The following is a 20,049-nucleotide window of genomic DNA, read 5'->3' as shown; positions in this document are numbered from 1 at the left end:
CCTGGAGTGGCCTAGCCAGTCTCCAGACCTTAATCCCATAGAAAATCTGTGGAGGGAGCTGAAGGTTTGAGTTGCCAAACGTCAGCCTCGGAACCTTAATGACTTGGAGAAGATCTGCAAAGAGGAGTGGAACAAAATCCCTCCTGAGATGTGTGAAAACCTGGTGGCCAACTACAAGAAACGTCTGACCTCTGTGATTGCCAACAAGGGTTTTGCCACCAAGTACTAAGTAATGTTTTGCAGAGGGGTCAAATACTTATTTCCCTCATTAAAATGCAAATCAATTTATAACATTTTTGACATGCATTTTTCTGGATTTTTTTGTTGTTATTCTGTCTCTCACTGTTCAAATAAACCTACCATTAATATTATAGACTGATCATGTCTTTGTCAGTGGGCAAACGTACAAAATCAGCAGGGGATCAAATACTTTTTTCCCTCACTGTATATATATATACATTGCTCAAAAAAATAAAGGGACCACTAAAATAACACATCCTAGATCTGAATGAATGAAATAATCTTATTAAATACTTTTTTCTTTACATAGTTGAATGTGCTGACAAAAAAATCACACAAAAACTATCAATGGAAATCAAATTTATCAACCCATGGAGGTCTGGATTTGGAGTCACACTCAAAATTAAAGTGGAAAACCACACTACAGGCTGATCCAACTTTGATGTAATGTCCTTAAAACAAGTCAAAATGAGGCTCAGTAGTGTGTGTGGCCTCCACGTGCCTGTATGACCTCCCTACAACGCCTGGGCATGCTCCTGATGAGGTGGCGGATGGTCTCTTGAGGGATCTCCTCCCAGACCTGGACTAAAGCATCCGCCAACTCCTGGACAGTCTGTGGTGCAACGTGGCGTTGGTGGATGGAGCGAGACATGATGTCCCAGATGTGCTCAATTGGATTCAGGTCTGGGGAACGGGCGGGCCAGTCCATAGCATCAATGCCTTCCTCTTGCAGGAACTGCTGACACACTCCAGCCACATGAGGTCTAGCATTGTCTTGCATTAGGAGGAACCCAGGGCCAACCGCACCAAAATATGGTCTCACAACGGGATCTCATCTCGGTACCTAATGGCAGTCAGGCTACCTCTGGCGAGCACATGGAGGGCTGTGCGGCCCCCCAAAGAAATGCCACCCCACGCCATGACTGACCCACCGCCAAACCGGTCATGCTGGAGGATGTTGCAGGCAGCAGAACGTTCTCCACGGCGTCTCCAGACTCTGTCACGTCTGTCACATGTGCTCAGTGTGAACCTGCTTTCATCTGTGAAGAGCACAGGGCGCCAGTGGCGAATTTGCCAATCTTGGTGTTCTCTGGCAAATGCCAAACGTCCTGCACGGTGTTGGGCTGTAAGCACAACCCCCACCTGTGGACGTCGGGCCCTCATACCACCATCATGGAGTCTGTTTCTGACCGTTTGAGCAGACACATGCACATTTGTGGCCTGCTGGAGGTCATTTTGCAGGGCTCTGGCAGTGCTCCTCCTGCTCCTCCTTGCACAAAGGCAGAGGTAGCGGTCCTGCTGCTGGGTTGTTGCCCTCCTATGGCCTCCTCCACGTCTCCTGATGTACTGGCCTGTCTCCTGGTAGCGCCTCCATGCTCTGGACACTACGCTGACAGACACCGCAAACCTTCTTGCCACAGCTCGCATTGATGTGCCATCCTGGATGAGCTGCACTACCTGAGCCACTTGTGTGGGTTGTAGACTCCGTCTCATGCTACCACTAGAGTGAAATCACCACCAGCATTCAAAAGTGACCAAAACATCAGCCAGAAAGCATAGGAACTGAGAAGTGGTCTGTGGTCACCACCTGCAGAACCACTCCTTTATTGGGGGTGTCTTGCTAATTGCCTATAATTTCCACCTGTTGTCTATTCCATTTGCACAGCATGTGAAATGTATTGTCAATCAGTGTTGCTTCCTAAGTGGACAGTTTGATTTCACAGAAGTGTGATTGACTTGGAGTTACATTGTGTTGTTTAAGTGTTCCCTTTATTTTTTTGAGCAGTGTATATATATATGCGAGAAAAATAATAATAATATGGGGGATTGGAAGTGATGCAGACAATTACATTGATTGAAGTTACAATCTATCTGCAATATTAAAGTTTATCTACCCCCTAAAAAACAACTTCCTGGACAAAACGTTCGACTGTAATAGTGAAGGTGTAAACTTGGCAGTAGAACGCCTAAACAGTATATTTGAGCTTTTAGCTTCCCTATCAAATCTAAAAATTTCAAGCAGACAACCTAAGAAAATTAACAACAATGACAAATGGTTTGATGAAGAATGCAAATACCTAAGAAAGGAATTGAGAAACATATCTAACCAAAAACATAGAGACCCAGAAAACCTGAGCTTACACACAAATTACCACATCGCCCCCTCATCATCCTCCTCCTCCCTCAGTAAAGAGCAGAACTAGTAGTAGGTGTAGGTAGTTATCGTGGGTTGTTGTATGTAATTATTGTAGGTTAGTATTGTATTCGGCTGTGCCCGGTGTAGCACGAAGCTAGCTAGCTAACCCACCACCTGGACTAGCTGGCGAGTAGCCATTAGCAACGGTATAGTTGTTTCACGCCTGAGAGTGCCTGTAATTACGCCAGCTGGCTGCCTACAATAATTACATACAATAATTGCCTACCATTCAGCTGTTTTCTAACCTCATTGTCTGAACCGTTAACGTTAGGTAGCAAGTGGCTACTGTGCTTGATATTTAGCTAGCTTGTTGCTACCTGGATAGCTACTAGTAAACAATAGCTGGAACGACCGAGCGAACAGACGCGAACTGGCTGAGTCAATTCAGTGGCTAGCTTTGCACTTGGCTCGCTAACAGTAGCTGCTAGGGGTAAGTCATAACCTACATTTGTGTTTTGTTTTTTACATATTGATAGCCCGAGTCGTTCAAGGAATTCGGGACATGGGTGACTAGTTAACGTTAGTTTGGCTCTCTCTGTGTGTTCGTGCCGTGAAAGGAGGGGTTCTTCTTTGTCTGAAAGCAATGGCTAGCTAGTTTGCTAACTATTCTAGCTAACTAATTGGCTGAAAAAGTTGACGACGGACTCTCTCAAGCTGTCGGGACTAACCCACAACGTTAGACACGGACACAAACGATCTGCTTGCGTGTTGATACACTGGTGGTTTGTTGTGGCCGAGTATTGGCGCTAAACCGTGTTGTTGGAGTCCGGCATGCTAGCTGGCTGTGGCGTCTTATGACTAGGTGCCTGGACGATTTTCACGGAATAATACTGCACCTAGTTAGCTAGCTGAATAAACTAAGTTAGTCTATTCCTAGAAAACATTGAACCGCTGTAGTTTACAACAATTATAGTTTCTGAGGTGGAAGTTGGGAGAGTTATATTTGGGAGTTGTGGTGAGGGAGGCCCCGCTCTCTCCTTTCCCAGATGTTTAGTTCATTTCATTCCGATCTCCTCTGCATTATTGTAGCCATTTGCTGCAGCCTGTCAACTATGCCTCTGCCTATCCCTGTTCTCTCCTCTCCGCACAGGCTACACAAACGCCTCACACCGCGTGGCTGCTGCCTCTCTAACCTGGTGGTCCCTGCACGCACCACCCACGTGGAGTTCCAGGTCTCAGGCAGCCTCTGGAACTGCCGTTCTGCTGCCAACAAGGCAGAGTTCATCTCAGCCTATGCTACCCTCCAGTCCCTCGACTTCTTGGCGCTGACGGAAACATGGATTACCACTGAAAACACTGCTACTCCTACTGCTCTCTCCTCGTCTGACCATGTGTTCTCGCATACCCCGAGAGCATCTGGTCAGCGGGGGGTGGCACAGGAATCCTCATCTCTCCCAAGTGGACATTCACAATTTTTCCCCTGACCCATCTGTCTATCTCCTCATTTGAATTCCATGCTGTCACAGTCACTAGCCCATTTAAGCTTAATATCCTTGTCATCTATCGCCCTCCAGGTTCCCTTGGAGAGTTCATCAATGAGCTTGACGCCTTGATAAGTTCCTTTCCTGAGGATGGCTCACCCCTCACAGTTCTGGGGGATTTCAACCTCCCTACGTCTACATTTGACTCATTTCTCTCTGCCTCCTTATTTCCACTCCTCTCCTCTTTTGACCTCACCCTCTCACCGTTCCCCCCTACTCACAAGGCAGGCAATACGCTTGACCTCATCTTTACTAGATGCTGTTGTTCTACTCCCCTCCATGTCTCCGACCACTACTTTGTATCCTTTTCTCTCTCGCTCTCCTCCAACACTACTCACTCTGCCCCTACACAGATGGTAATGCGCCGTCGCAACCTTCGCTCTCTCTCTCCCGCTACTCTCTCCTCTTCCATCCTATCATCTCTTCCCTCTGCTCAATCCTTCTCCCTCCAATCTCCTGATTCTGCCTCCTCAACCCTCCTCTCCTCCCTTTCTGCATCCTTTGACTCTCTATGCCCCCTATCCTCCCGGCTGGCTCGGTCCTCCCCTCCAGCTCCGTGGCTTGATGACTCATTGCGAGCTCACAGAACAGAGCTCCGGGCAGCTGAGCGGAAATGGAAGAAAACTAGACTCCCTGCGGACCTGGCATCTTTTCACTCCCTCCTCTCTACATTTTCTTCATCTGTTTCTGCTGCTAAGGCCACTTTCTACCACTCTAAATTCCAAGCATCTGCCTCTAACCCTAGGAAGCTCTTTGCCACATTCTCCTCCCTGCTGAATGACACTGCTGGTCCTGCTCACACTGCCCTACCCTATGCTTTGACTTCTTTCTCCCCTCTCTCTCCAGATAAAATCTTGCGACTTGTGACGGCAGGCCGCCCAACAACCTGCCCGCTTGACCCTATCCCCTCCTCTCTTCTCCAGACCATCTCCGGTGACCTTCTCCCTTACCTCACCTCGCTGATCAACTCATCCTTGACCGCTGGCTATGTCCCTTCCGTCTTCAAGAGAGCGAGAGTTGCACCCCTTCTCAAAAAACCAACACTCGATCCCTCTGATGTCAACAACTACAGACCAGTATCCCTTCTTTCTTTTCTCTCCAAAACTATTGAGCGTGCCGTCTTTAGCCAACTCTCTTGCTATCTCTCTCAGAATGACCTTCTTGATCAAAACCAGTCAGGTTTCAAGACTGGTCATTCAACTGAGACTGCTCTTCTCTGTGTCACGGAGGCTCTCCCGCACTGCTAAAGCTAACTCTCTCTCCTCTGCTCTTGTCCTTCTAGACCTGTCTGCTGCCTTTGATACTGTGAACCATCAGATCCTCCTCTCCACCCTCTCCGAGCTGGGCATCTCCGGCGCGGCTCACTCTTGGATTGCGTCCTACCTGACCGGTCGCTCCTACCAAGTGGCGTGGCGAGAAGCTGTCTCCGCACCACGTGCTCTCACCACTGGTGTCCCCCAGGGCTCAGTTCTAGGCCCTCTCCTATTCTCTCTATACACCAAGTCACTTGGCTCTGTCATATCCTCACATGGCCTCTCCTATCATTGCTACGCTGACGACACACAACTAATCTTCTCCTTTCCCCCTTCTGATAACCAGGTGGCGAATCGCATCTCTGCATGTCTGGCAGACATATCAGTATGGATGACGGATCACCACCTCAAGCTGAACGATGGCAAGACGGAGCTGCTCTTCCTCCCGGGGAAGGACTGCCTGTTCCATGATCTCGCCATCACGGTTGACAACTCCGTTGTGTCCTCCTCCCAGAGTGCGAAGAGCCTTGGCGTGACCCTGGACAACACCCTGTCGTTCTCCGCTAACATCAAGGCGGTGACCCGATCCTGTAGGTTCATGCTCTACAACACTCGGAGAGTACGACTCTGCCTTACACAGGAAGCGGCACAGGTCCTAATCCAGGCACTTGTCATCTCCCGTCTGGATTACTGCAACTCGCTGTTGGCTGGGCTCCCTGCCTGTGCCATTAAACCCCTACAACTCATCCAGAATGCCGCAGCCCGTCTGGTGTTCAACCTTCCCAAGTTCTCTCACGTCACCCCGCTCCTCCGCACACTCCACTGGCTTCCAGTTGAAGCTCGCATCTGCTACAAGACCATGGTGCTTGCCTACGGAGCTGTGAGGGGAACGGCACCTCCGTACCTTCAGGCTCTGATCAGTCCCTACACCCAAACGAGGGCATTGCGTTCATCTACCTCTGGCCTGCTGGCTCCCTACCTCTGCGGAAGCATAGTTCCCGCTCAGCCCAGTCAAAACTGTTCGCTGCTCTGGCACCCCAATGGTGGAACAAGCTCCCCTCACGACGCCAGGACAGCGGAGTCACTCACCACCTTCCGGCGACATTTGAAACCCCACCTCTTTAAGGAATACCTGGGATAGGATAAAGTAATCCTTCTACCCCCCTTACCCCAACCCCCCAAAAAAAAAAAAAAAAACTTTGTAAAGTGGTTATCCCACTGGCTATAAGGTGAATGCACCAATTTGTAAGTCGCTCTGGATAAGAGCGTCTGCTAAATGACGTAAATGTAAATGTAAATGTAGCAAAGATTATGGATATACTGACAAGATACGTGTCTCTCCGCCCTAACAATGGGAGTCATTGTCCACAAAGAGGCACAGCAGGCTGTCTAGCTCCCGCCTATCCTTTCTTTGGATTGGTGGATACATAAATCTCATTATTGTACTCCTTTTTTGAATATTCAACGAGGGTTGTTGACTTCAACCTCCTGTATTCAATGGAAAGAGATGCTATGCTACTAGCCTCATGTCATGAATATGCATAGCCATCTCGAGACAACTCTGATATGAATCGTTTTTTCTCAGACTTACCGGGATGTCATGTGTCCTACTTATATCAGTACACTCGTAACAACTTAAACATTACAAAGCTTCTATTTGATCAAATAAACCTCAGGTAGCAAATAAGCCATACATTTTTTTGTTGACCAAATTCGACACTCTCCATGACCTCCATACAAAAAACCCTTGCTTGGTGGCGAAACAACAAAATAACGCCACCTGCTGGAGGGAGACAGATTTTCCGCCGAGTTGGGCCTCTTCTCTTCCTCTTCCTCTCTGTTTTTAGTCTGACGTTTAGACGTCTAGACGTTTATTGTCATGAGTCTTCTCCTGGAGGCAGAACTGAGCGATTTCCCCTTAGATAGGCCAGCTGCAAAGTCAAAATGTACTATATTGTACGAATTAATGAAAACAAAAATATGCTTTTTGGTCTTAATTTAAAGTTCGTGTTAGGCATTAGGGTTAGCAGTGTGGTTAAGGTTAGGGTTAGGGTTAGGTTTAAAATCAGATCTTACGACTTAGTGGCTGTGCCAGCTAGTGACCACTCTGCAGAGCTGCCTCCAGAACAAGGTTCATGACAAAAAACGTTAACATGCAACTGGTTCACACCTTAAAGTTTGCACACAGGCTTACTTGTTGTTGTCATAATAAATGCGATTTTTAAAATAAGATAATGTCATATATAATAAAATATACAGAGACAAAGAAATGTAACGGTCACTGATGACTCCCAACTGTGTGTGTGTGTGTGTGTGTGTGTTTAACGCACCTGAAAGCTATAGCACATATAGGGTCTATAATATATATATAGTTCATATAGACAAAGCTGTTGTTTTCCATTGGCTGACTGACTGACTTGGTTATGCCTAACACCTCAATTCCAACACCTTCTAAATGTGAAAATGGCCGTTATTGAAGACAAAGTTTAATTCATCTGCTTTTATTTGAGGAAAAATAATCCCTTTGCGTATAAAAATAACAGACATTTGATGATCAAACATTGAGGCTACCATGCATTTACCTTGAAATAACTCATAAACATTTCATATTCTAGCGTCTATTCACAAAGTTATATAGGCTAACTCGCTTCTCTTTACACTAAAAACGCCGCAACATGCGTGCGTATTTCAATGAATGCAATTTGTTCACATAATTTGTATTGTACCGTACTGTCCTGTATTTCAAGCATATGCATGCCTTGCTTTTCCTATAAAACGCGGGCACAATTGCGAAGAAATGCAACCCATTTCCATTGACAGGATAATTACAGTTTACCCACTGCTTTTATGCATATCCTATATTTACATATTTCCCATTTTCATTTGCCTTATCTAATTTCTAAGACACCTTTCATTAGACCACATTTCCTGATTCGACCTTTAACACTCCAGTAGAAGACTTTAGAAGTATAGCCTATAGGGCCTAACCTTATCTTGAAAAAACTTTCATTTTAATTAATTTACATTTATATTCTGAACAGACGTGAAAATCATTCAGTGTGTAGCCTAGTTCAAAATAATCTCGATTGTCTTTTGATTTTCATTACATTTAAGTGATTCTAAAATATAATAGGCCTATGCCGTAAATACTCCAATTGTACTTCAGAAAAGTCAATCTCAATAATCCCTATGTTTCTGATTTAAGTTTGCTAGATCATACTCACAGTGAAGGCAACCATTTATGTGCATAAAATACACACAGAAAAAAACATCTAACAAATACTGCATCTGAAAGGTCGATTTGAGGAAAAATACAACTTCCAGCAAACTTAATTTGTCAGAGTGAAAATCTAATATGTAATGGTAAATCAGGGTAGCGGCTTCAACCGTTGGAGAGATGGGCTACTGTCGCTTTCTTCGTCCAATCTGCGCCATCAGACGCGCGTTGTCGGCCGCTTTTGCGCGCAGGTTCTTCGACTTTTGGATGTCAAAGAGAATGTTCATGATGTTGGTGGGCACATCTAGAGAGAGGGTAAACTTGCTCAGCCGGTCATTCTTTACGCTGTTCTGGAACATCTTACTCCTTAGCTGCGTCTGACTGAGAAACCTGTAGTTGGCAGGGTAAGTCGACGTCCTTTTCTCGCGCGACTCTGCGGAGGAGAGAGTGTCTCCGGATTTGAAGAGGGAGCCCCAGCTATCCGACACTGGGAACTCGTCACTGGGAACGTTGTTCCTCTGTACCTCAGCTAGTATGTCGTCGTCACATAGGAGGTTGGAGTCGCTCTGGTACAGTCTGAGACAGAGGCTGGAGGATGGCGCGCACAGAACAGCCAGCACAAGTAGGGTTCTTAGGAACGGCATCATGATATCCTAGGCGGCCGGAGAGAGAGAGAGAGAAAACGGTCAGTTTATTGGTCACTAAACTTTTAAAGTCCCCAATTATCTGACAAATATATCCCTCTCCATGTTCACCATGCCTAAAGAAAATATTCCAAAGAGTAGCTCAGTTTTATGCGTTATTGTCCTCCCTATTGAAAATGATATAAAGCCACACTTCATGGTTTAAAAAGGTCTGATCCGATCAATACTTTAAGTTAATGACATTGAAATATGTACCTACATTCATGATTTGAGCAAATGGAAATGTGCCAGATCAAAAAAGAACTTACCAAGTTCCGTACACTGTAATTCTAGAAGACAATTTCCGACAGAAATTAACTTGTGACTAGTAGAAATAAACAAAGAAAACAACCCTAGATAACAATTTAATAGGCTACAAAATATATGTAATCCCGGCGTTTTAATTCGGTCTTCCCTGATCTCCCAACCTCGTTCGCCTTGTTCTTTCAGCGCCTTCTGATCACGAGTTTGGCTCGCGCGTCCATTCGTTCGGAATTCATTCGTGCGCCAACACTAACGTCATAGGGTTGACATTTTTGGTCTCTTCTCTCTCAAAGATCACACACTGACTCTGATCAGTTGACACCCCCGTGCAAGGATACATTTCGTCACCCTTCTGACACTTTTGTAACACCTCCGATTTAGTCTACACTTAAGCTATTTGTAGTTTCAAAAGTTTTAACCAGTATGTGTCAGCCAATATCATGTTTTTCCAATAGTTCCAATATAGGGCTAATGAGAAACCTAGAGAATGAAAAGGGCACTACTTGTTGACGCTACAGCATTCAGCACCATGGACAGCTCCGCGCGCGCCATGCTTTCCATGCTGCAGTGCGCAACCTTCGGAACAATACTTTTCAGATGTTTACCCACCCCTGGGCCTTGATTCTCTTGATTAAAAAATATATGCCATGCAACACAAATAAATACTTGTATTCAAAATAACTTTTTAGGAGTTTATCTTGTTTTTAAGCTAGGGTGGGGGCATTGCATCTCTATACTGCTATGGCCAAACATATCAGAGTAGGCATGTCTTGGAATATTCCATTAGGTACACAAAAGGTACACTTCCTGAGCTTTTCAATTAAAGTTCCTTGAGCTTACCTGGCATAGATGAGGATGACACACACACACACACACACACACACACACACACACACACACACACACACACACACACACACACACACACACACACACACACACACACACACACACACACACACACACACAGTTGAGAGCCATCAGTGACCATGACACTTCCTCTCTCTCTGTGGACATAACACTGTCCTCCTCCTTCTCCTTAATTGCCATTTGAAATCCTTGGAAAAATTAATTGCACTCCAGTCCATCCTCCTCACTGGGTACCATTTGAGGTAGACACCAGACACACACATTCTCATTAATCAATGAGCTACAGTATCTCCTATCCTTAAGAGTACATTGACGCACCTGTGCATTTAATAAAAAGATCCCCATAAAAATCCATCAGTTTAAGCTAGAGATATCTGTTTTTTTGCATGGGCTGCATCACAATCCATTGCATCTGCTTATGTCAGTCTTCGGCATCTGCGGTGGAAAGTGGCAGACTTGGAGACATCCCGAAAATCTGACTTCTCACTGTTTGGGCTACAAACTATTATGACCACACTGTGGAAAGGGGAGACTCTCACAAACACGATGGTGGTCTCCGTTTTTTTTTGTGTCAAAAATAAAAATAATCCTGCCATTTCTTATATATCTTATATCCCCCCCCTCCCCAAGGCTTAGACCTTTAGAGGTTAAGTGGCATGTTAGATGAAACAGGTTGGCTTGACGTTAGATAAGGGGGTTCTACAGTCGTGACTTGGGTGAATGTATAGGCAAGGACAGCGTTCATCTCAGCAGGCAGGCTTGTCCACACTGTGTGCCCATATGGTGCCCATTATGTTGGATAAATCCTAGGTTTATGTCTGGTTTAGAGGTGATACTATCCAAATGCTTAATTCAGGAAAGATCACATAGTTGAACATGTCCTCAAGCATGCTTTATAGAAGGGTTGACCTCTGCTGTTGTTAATTCACTAGGTTTTGTGGGACTCAGTTGGTAAGAACATGGTGCTAAAGCAATGCCATGGTTGTGGATTCAATTCCCACATGGATCACAAACACATACTACAAATGTTCACACACTTAATTGTAAGCCGCTTTGGATAAAAGTGTCTGCTCAGTGGCATATACAGTGCCTTCAGAAAGTATTTACACCCCTTTACTTTTTCCACATTTTGTTGTGTTACAGCCTGAATTTAAAATGGATTAAATTTAGATTTTTTTGTCACTGGCCTACACACAATACCCCATAAATCAAAGTGAAATTATGTTTGTCGAAATTTTTAACAAATGAATTAAAATTAAGTATTCAAGCCTAAATAAGTTCAGGAGTAAAAATTTGCTTAACCAGTCACATAATAACTTGTATGGACTTATAAACACAGATTCAACCACACAGACCAGGGAGGTTTTCCAATGCCTCGCAAAGAAGGGCACCAATTGGTAGATGAGTAAAAAAACAAAACAAAAACAGACATTGAATATCCCTTTGAGCATGGTGACATTTTCATGTAATTTCATTTATTTATTTATTTTTTCATTAACACATCCGTCACCCCCCATCTTCGGATGACACAAATACATTTTTTGTTGTTTTTACAACTTTTTTGTTACATATACGTTACATTTTACATATTACATTTTACATATTACATTTTACATATTACATTTACATACATGGTGAAGTTATTAATTAAACTTTGGATGGTGTGTCAATACACCCAGTCACTACAAAAATACAGGCGTCCTTCCTAACTCAGCATGCCAGAGAGGAAGGAAACCGCTCAGGGATTTCACCATGAGGCCAATGGTGACTTTAAAACAGTTAGGGTTTAATGGCTGTGATAGGAGAAAACTGAGGATGGTTCAACAACATTGTAGTTACTCCACAATACTAACCTAAATGACAGAGTGAAAAGAAGGAAGTCTGTACAGAATAAAATATTCCAAAAGATACATCCTGTTTGCAAGGTTAACTAAAGTAATACTGGTAAACATGTGGCAAAGCAATTCACTTTTTGTCCTGAATACAAAGTGATATGTTTGGGGCAATTCCAATACAACACATTACTGAGTACCACTCTCCATATTTTCAAGCATAGTGGTGGGTATGCTTGTGATAATTAAGGAATGGGGAGTTGTTCAGGTTAAAAAAGAAATGGAATGGAGCTAAGCACAGGCAAAATCCTAGAGGAAAACCTGGTTCAGTCTGCTTTCCACCATACACTGGGAGATAAATTCACCTTTCAGCAGGACAATAACCTAAAACACAAGGTCAAATGTACACTGGAGTTGTTTACCAAGAAGACAGTGAATGTTGCTGAGTGGCAGAGTTACAGTTTTGACTTTAATCTACTTAAAAATCTATGGCAAGACTTGAAGATGGTTGTCTAGCAATGATCAACAACCAATTTGACAGAGCTTGAAGAATTTATAAAAGAATAATGGGCAAATATTGCACAATCCAGGTGTGGAAAGCTCTTAGGTGGTTCTACAAAGTATTGACTCAGGGGTGTGAATACTTACGTAAATTAGATATTTTAGTATATAATTTTCAATACATTTGCAAAAATGTCTAAGAACATGTTTTCACTTTGTCATTATGGGGTATCGTATGTAGATGGATGAGATAAAAAATGTGTTTAATCAATTTTGAATTCAGGCTGTAAAACAACAAAATGTGGAATAAGTCAAGGGGTATGAATACTTTCTGAATGCACTGTGTAAAGGAACAGATTTGACTTATTCCTTTTACAATATATATATATATATATATATATATATATATATATATATATATATATCAGTTGAAGTCGGAAGTTTACATACACTTAGGTTGGAGTCATTAAAACTCGTTTTTCAACCACTCCACAAATTTCTTGTTAACAAACTATAGTTTTGGCAAGTCGGTTAGGACATCTACTTTGTGCATGACACAAGTAATTTTTCCAACAATTGTTTACAGACAGATTATTTCACTTATAATTCACTGTATCACAATTCCAGTGGGTCAGAAGTTTACATACACTAAATTGACTGTGCCTTTAAACAGCTTGGAAAATTCCAGAAAATGATGTCATGGCTTTAGAAGCTTCTGATAGTATAATTAACATCATTTGAGTCAATAGGAGGTGTACCAGTGGATGTATTTCAAGGCCTACCTTCAAACTCAGTGCCTCTTTGCTTGACATCATGGGAAAATCAAAGGAAATCAGCCAAGACCTCCACAAGTCTGGTTCATCCTTGGGAGCAATTTCCAAATGTCTGAAGGTACCACGTTCATCTGTACAAACAATAGTACGCAAGTATAAACACCATGGGACCACGCAGCTGTCATACCGCTCAGGAAGGAGACACGTTCTGTCTCCTAAAGATGAATGTACTTTGGTGCGAAAAGTGCAAATTAATCCCAGAACAACAGCAAAGGACCTTGTGAAGATGCTGGAGGAAACAGGTACAAAAGTATCTATATCCACAGTAAAACGAGTCCTATGTCGACATAACCTGAAAGGCCGCTCAGCAAGGAAGAAGCCACTGCTCCAAAACTGCCGTAAAAAAGCCAGACTACGGTTTGCAACTGCACATGGGGACAAAGATCATACTTATTGGAAAATGTCCTCTGGTCTGATGAAAAAAAATATAGAACTGTTTGGCCATAATGGCCATCGTTATGTTTGGAGGAAAAAGGGGGTATGCTTGCAAGCCGATGTACACCATCCCAACCGTGAAGCACGGGGGTGGCAGCATCATGCTGTGGGGGTGCTTTGCTGCAGGAGGGACAGGTGCACTTCACAAAATAGATGGCATCATGAGGAAGGAAAATGATGTGGATATATTGAAGCAACATCTCAAGACATCAGTCAGGAAGTTAAAGCTTGGTCACAAATTGGTCTTCCAAATGGACAATGACCCCAAGCATACTTCCAAAGTTGTGGCAAAATGGCTTAAAGACAACAAAGTCAAGGTATTGGAGTGGCCATCACAAAGCCCTGACCTCAATCCTATAGAACATTTGTGGGCAGAACTGAAAAAGTGTGTGCGAGCAAGGAGGCCTACAAACCTGACTCAGTTACACCAGCTCTGTCAGGAGGAATGGGCCAAAATTCACGTTAAGTTAAACAATTTAAAGGCAATGCTACCAAATACTAATTGAGTGTATGTAAACTTCTGATCCACTGGGAATGTGATGAAAGAAATAAAAGCTGAAATAAATCATTCTCTCTACTATTATTCTGACATTTCACATTCTTAAAATAAAGTGGTGATCCTAACTGACCTAAGACAGGTAATTTCTACTAAGATTAAATGTCAGGAATTGTGAAAAACTGAGTTTAAATGTTTTTGGCTAAGGTGTATGTAAACTTCCGACTTCAACTGTATATATATGTTGTTACGGGTTTTGGTTTTTCCATTTATATTTAGAGGTAGCACGTTAGCACGTTAGCACATAGGGCGCACCGATTGGTGTTACCTTGTTATTAAGTATGTGTTACACCTGTGCTGGCTTGTCCATCTCGTTAGTCGTTAGGTGTTTCACCTGTGCTAACCCAGGTGATGTTTAAGAGTGACTGGCCCAGTGCTCCAGTTGAGCTTGAGAGATGTTGGGAGAGCTACACTTCACGTCAGCTGAGGCGCGATTTTGAGCTCAACCTATTTAAGTTTGAAAGAAGCTTTGGTGTTTCCCCTGTTTGTTTTGCTCCATATTCTTTTTATTCCGTATCCTAAGTTGTTGTAGGTTTTTCTTTTAGTTTGTCTTTTCGGAGGCAAACCTAGTGGGCATCGATGGTGGGTGTCTTTTAGAACCCAACTTTCAGTGGGCACCCACATGGGTGCCTTTCAGAACCCCTTTTGAACCCCTTTATGTTTTGTTTGGGTTGTCAAAGTGATTTTTCTTTGTTAGTCCCCTTTGTTGTGAGCGACATGTTGAATTTGTCATCTGAGAACTTAATCATATTGTAAAAGGAATAAGTCAATTCTGTTCCTTTACCAACCCCCTTCCACCCATCCATCCATCCTACCAACCTATTTCAACCAGGATTCACCTGCTACTGAGCGTAGGCGGTGTGTCCTCTCCTCTGACAAACACAGCCCTCTGGTCCCTCGCTGGGCTCTCATCTGGCCCTCAGCCTGCCTGACGTCGCCCCGTGTTGTGGGGACATATGTAGTGGAGAGAGGTGGGAAGGCAGGCAGGCAGGTGGGTAGTCAGCCACCTCCGGGTGTTTTAGCCTTAAGCCTGGTGGGATACTGTTGCTTTACGTAAGGTAGGTGATAGGGTTGTGTAATGTGAGCTAGGGGGAAGGGATAGATAGAGAGAGTTATGGGGAAGGGAAGGATGGAGAGAGTTAGGAGGAAGGCAGAGATGGAGAGAGTTAGGGGAATGGAGGGATGGAGAGAGTTAGGAGGAAGGCAGAGATGGAGAGAGTTAGGGGAATGGAGGGATGGAGAGAGTTAGGGGATAGGGAGGGATGGAGAGAGTTAGGGGAAGGGAGGGATGAGAGATGGAGAGAGTTAGGGGGAAGGGAGAGATGGAGAGAGTTAGGGGAAGGGAGGGATGGAGAGAGTTAGGGGGAAGGGAGGGATGGAGAGAGTTAGGGGAAGGGAGAGATGGAGAGAGTTAGGGGAAGGGAGGGATGGAGAGAGTTAGGGGGAAGGGAGGGATGGAGAGAGTTAGGGGATAGGGAGGGATGGAGAGATGGAGAGAGTTGGGGGAAGGGAGAGATGGAGAGAGTTAGGGGAAGGGAGGGATGGAGAGAGTTAGGGGGAAGGGAGGGATGGAGAGAGTTAGGGGATAGGGAGGGATGGAGAGATGGAGAGAGTTAGGGGGAAGGGAGAGATGGAGAGAGTTAGGGGAAGGGAGGGATGGAGAGAGTTAGGGGGAAGGGAGGGATGGAGAGAGTTAGGGGATAGGGAGGGATGGAGAGATGGAGAGAGTTAGGGGGAAGGGAGAGATGGATAGATGGAGAGAGTTAGGTTGGAAGGGAGAGATGGAGAGATGGAGAGATGGAGAGAGTTAGGGGAAGGGAGAGATGGAGAATTGGAGAGAGTTGGGGGGAAGGGAGAGATGGAGAGATGGTGAGAGTTAGGGGAAGGGAGAGATGGAGAGAGTTAGGGGAAGGGAGGGATGGAGAGAGTTAGGGGAAGGGAGGGATGGAGAGATGGAGAGAGTTAGGGGAAGGGAGGGATGGAGAGAGTTAGGGGATAGGGAGGGATGGAGAGATTGAGAGAGTTGGGGGAAGGGAGAGATGGAGAGAGTTAGGGGATAGGGAGGGATGGAGAGATGGAGAGAGTTAAGGGAAGGGAGGGATGAGAGAGTTAGGGGGAAGTGAGGGATGGAGAGAGTTAGGGGAAGGGAGGGATGGAGAGAGTTAGGGGATAGGGAGGGATGGAGAGATGGAGAGAGTTGGGGGAAGGGAGAGATGGAGAGAGTTAGGGGAAGGGAGGGATGAGAGAGTTAGGGGGAAGTGAGGGATGGAGAGAGTTAGGGGAAGGGAGGGATGGAGAGAGTTAGGGGAAGGGAGGGATGGAGAGAGTTAGGGGAAGGGAGGGATGAGAGAGTTAGGGGGAAGTGAGGGATGGAGAGAGTTAGGGGAAGGGAGGGATGGAGAGAGTTAGGGGAAGGGAGGGATGGAGAGAGTTAGGGGAAGGGAGGGATGGAGAGAGTTAGGGGATAGGGAGGGATGGAGAGATGGAGAGAGTTAAGGGGAAGGGAGAGATGGATAGATGGAGAGAGTTAGGGGGAAGGGAGAGATGGAGAGAGTTAGGGGGAAGGGAGGGATGGAGAGAGTTAGGGGGAAGGGAGAGATGGAGAGAGTTAGGGGATAGGGGGGATGGAGAGATGGAGAGAGTTAGGGGGAAGGGAGAGATGGATAGATGGAGAGAGTTAGGTTGGAAGGGAGAAATGGAGAGATGGAGAGAGTTAGGGGAAGGGAGAGATGGAGAATTGGAGAGAGTTAGGGGGAAGGGAGAGATGGAGAGATGGAGAGAGTTAGGGGGAAGGGAGAGATGGAGAGAGTTAGGGGGAAGGGAGAGATGGAGAGATTTAGGGGAAGGGAGGGATGGAGAGATGGAGAGAGTTAGGGGGAAGGGAGTGATGGAGAGAGTTAGGGGAAGGGAGGGATGGAGAGAGTTAGGGGGAAGGGAGGGATGGAGAGAGTTAGGGGATAGGGGGGATGGAGAGATGGAGAGAGTTAGGGGGAAGGGAGAGATGGAGAGAGTTAGGGGAAGGGAGAGATGGAGAGAGTTAGGGAGAAGGGAGAGATGGAGAGAGTTAGGGAGAAGGGAGGGATGGAGAGAGTTAGGGGATAGGGAGGGATGGAGAGATGGGGAGAGTTAGGGGGAAGGGAGAGATGGAGAGAGTTAGGGAGAAGGGAGGGATGGAGAGATGGGGAGAGTTAGGGGGAAGGGAGAGATGGATAGATGGAGAGAGTTAGGTTGGAAGGGAGAGATGGAGATGGAGAGAGTTAGGGGAAGGGAGAGATTGAGAATTAGAGAGAGTTAGGGGGAAGGGAGAGATGGAGAGAGTTAGGGGGAAGGGAGAGATGGAGAGAGTTAGGGGGAAGGGAGGGATGGAGAGATGGCGAAAGTTAGTGGGAAGGGAGAGATGGAGAGAGTTAGGGGAAGGGAGGGATGGAGAGATGGAGATAGTTAGGGGGAAGGGAGAGATGGAGAGAGTTAGGGGAAGGGAGGGATGGAGAGATGGAGAGAGTTAGGGGGAAGGGAGGAATGGAGAGAGTTAGGGGGAAGGGAGAGATGGAGTGAGTTAGGGGAAGGGAGAGATGGAGTGAGTTAGGGGAAGGGAGAGATGGAGAGAGTTAGGGGGAAGGGAGGGATGGAGAGATGGAGAGAGTTAGTGGGAAGGGAGGGATGGAGAGATGGAGAGAGTTAGGGGGAAGGGAGAGATGGAGAGAGTTAGGGGAAGGGAGGGATGGAGAGATGGAGATAGTTAGGGGGAAGGGAGAGATGGAGAGAGTTAGGGGAAGGGAGGGATGGAGAGATGGAGAGAGTTAGGGGGAAGGGAGGAATGGAGAGAGTTAGGGGGAAGGGAGAGATGGAGAGATGGAGATAGTTAGGGGGAAGAGGAGGAGATGTTAATTGTGAGAAGAAAGACAAAAAGTGAGCGAAGAGAGGGGAGAGAGAGAGCGAGTGAATGTGTGTGGGAGAGAGAGAGATGCTCTTAATAGGGAATTCAGTGGCCCCTGGTGTGCAGGACATTCATTTAGTAAGAGGGACAAAACAAGCAGGGAGAGAGTATTGAGAGAGAGCGAGCCAACATGGCAGCATTTAGTTCCGTGACTTTGCCAAGCTTCAAAGTAGCCATCCAAATTGTGCAAAAAAAGAGGTCACGATACGCACCCACGTACACACCCACGCATGTACACATTCACGTACACACACACACACTTATGCACGTACACACACGTATGCACGTACACAAACACCAGTGGAGGCTCCTCAGAGGAGTAAGGGGAGGACCATCCTCCTCAGCGAATTTCATAAATATAAAAAGAGTGTAACATTAAAAAAGTTATCCTTTTTAAATAAAACTATACCAAATATATTCACATCACCAAATAATTGATTAAAACACACTGTTTTGCAATGAAGGTCTACAGTAGGCTCAACAGCACTCTGTAGGGTAGCACCATGATGTAGCTGGAGGACAGCTAGCGTCCGTCCACCTCTGGGTACATTGACTTCAATACAAAACCTAGGAGGCTCATGGTTCTCACCCCCTTCCATAGACTTACACAGTAGTTATGACAACTTCCAGAGGACATCCTCCAAACTATCAGAGCTCTTGCAGCATAAACTGACATGTTGTCCACCCAATCAAAGGATCAGAGAATTTATCTAGTACTGAAAGCATAAACTACAGCTAGCTAGCACTGCAGTGCATAAAATGTGGTGAGTAGTTGACTCAAAGAGAGAGAAAGACTATATTTGAACCGTTTTGAACAAATTAATTTATTCAAAAATGAAGGAGGATAGAGAGAGAGAGAGCTAGCTATATTTCATAAAAAAAATGCACTTTCACTTACTTAGCTAGCAAATGCAGTTAGATAGTTTATCCTACTCAAACACCTGGTTCAAACAGAGGAATACTATGTTAGCTAGCTAGCTATGACTATCCAACCCTGGAACTCTTCCAAGTCAAGGTAAGCTTTTGGTTTTACTAATTTATTGCCACCGGGGCCCGCCGGTGTAACTGCTAAACTGCTTACTGACTGTACACTGTACTGCATGATTGTAGAGGGTTTACTAACACGTTAGTTCTATTAGCTATGTTGACTATGACGTTACTTTAGCAAATATGGTGACAACGATGTAGGCTGTGTGTAGCGGTTAGCGGTCATGATATGAAGGTTTGGCTTGGAAAGGTTTTTTCGCCTGGTCACATACAGCTGATGTGTTGTTCATTGAAGTCCACAAACGAAGGGAAGAGGTGAGAGGAGAATGCGTAGACGCGAGAAGGAATACAACGAGCTGTTTGTATGTGGCTATTTAAGTGAACTGTTTGCGTGTGATCAGGGGTGTATTCATTCCGCCGATTCTGTTGAAAAAATGTTTCTTAAACAGAAGTAAACGGAATGAAACGGGGATAAACATACCAGAATTTGATTTGTCCAATAGAAACTCTCATTTGCAACTGTTGGACTAATAATTACACCGTAGATTCAGGCAAGCGTGTGCAAGGCGGTTGCCTCGTTTTGTATCACATTCCAATGATAAAACTGGGGGGGGACAAAAATGAAATTTCAGAATGTGGGGCGGGGGGACATGTCCCCCCCCGTCCCCATTGAAAGTTGCGCCCCTGCCTAAACCTATCGATGTAACATTGAACTGGGTGAATGGAATATGAATGACAGTCATTGAATATGCTGTAATAGAAA

The 20,049-nt window shown here is 45.1% G+C and overlaps 1 protein-coding gene across 1 annotated transcript; it reads right to left on the bottom strand.

The window, feature by feature from the left end:
- Positions 1–7,676: 7,676 nt before the first annotated feature.
- LOC121555529 (urocortin-3) lies at positions 7,677–9,546 on the bottom strand. The gene is made up of 2 exons (XM_041869358.2): positions 9,341–9,546; positions 7,677–9,041 (listed from the first exon to the last, which is right to left on the bottom strand). Exon 2 carries the CDS (start codon positions 9,033–9,035, stop codon positions 8,574–8,576), a length of 462 nt encoding a protein of 153 aa, XP_041725292.1. The 5' UTR covers positions 9,036–9,041; positions 9,341–9,546; the 3' UTR covers positions 7,677–8,573.
- Positions 9,547–20,049: the final 10,503 nt, after the last annotated feature.

Source organism: Coregonus clupeaformis, chromosome 2 (assembly GCF_020615455.1).
Source record: "Coregonus clupeaformis isolate EN_2021a chromosome 2, ASM2061545v1, whole genome shotgun sequence".
NCBI lineage: Eukaryota > Metazoa > Chordata > Actinopteri > Salmoniformes > Salmonidae > Coregonus > Coregonus clupeaformis.
This window is presented reverse-complemented; position numbering and strand designations above follow the sequence as displayed.

What these genes read in the sequence shown, in the direction of transcription:
- LOC121555529 (XM_041869358.2), bottom strand. Translation starts at nt 9,035, where the DNA reads ATGATGCCGTTCCTAAGAACCCTACTTGTGCTGGCTGTTCTGTGCGCG.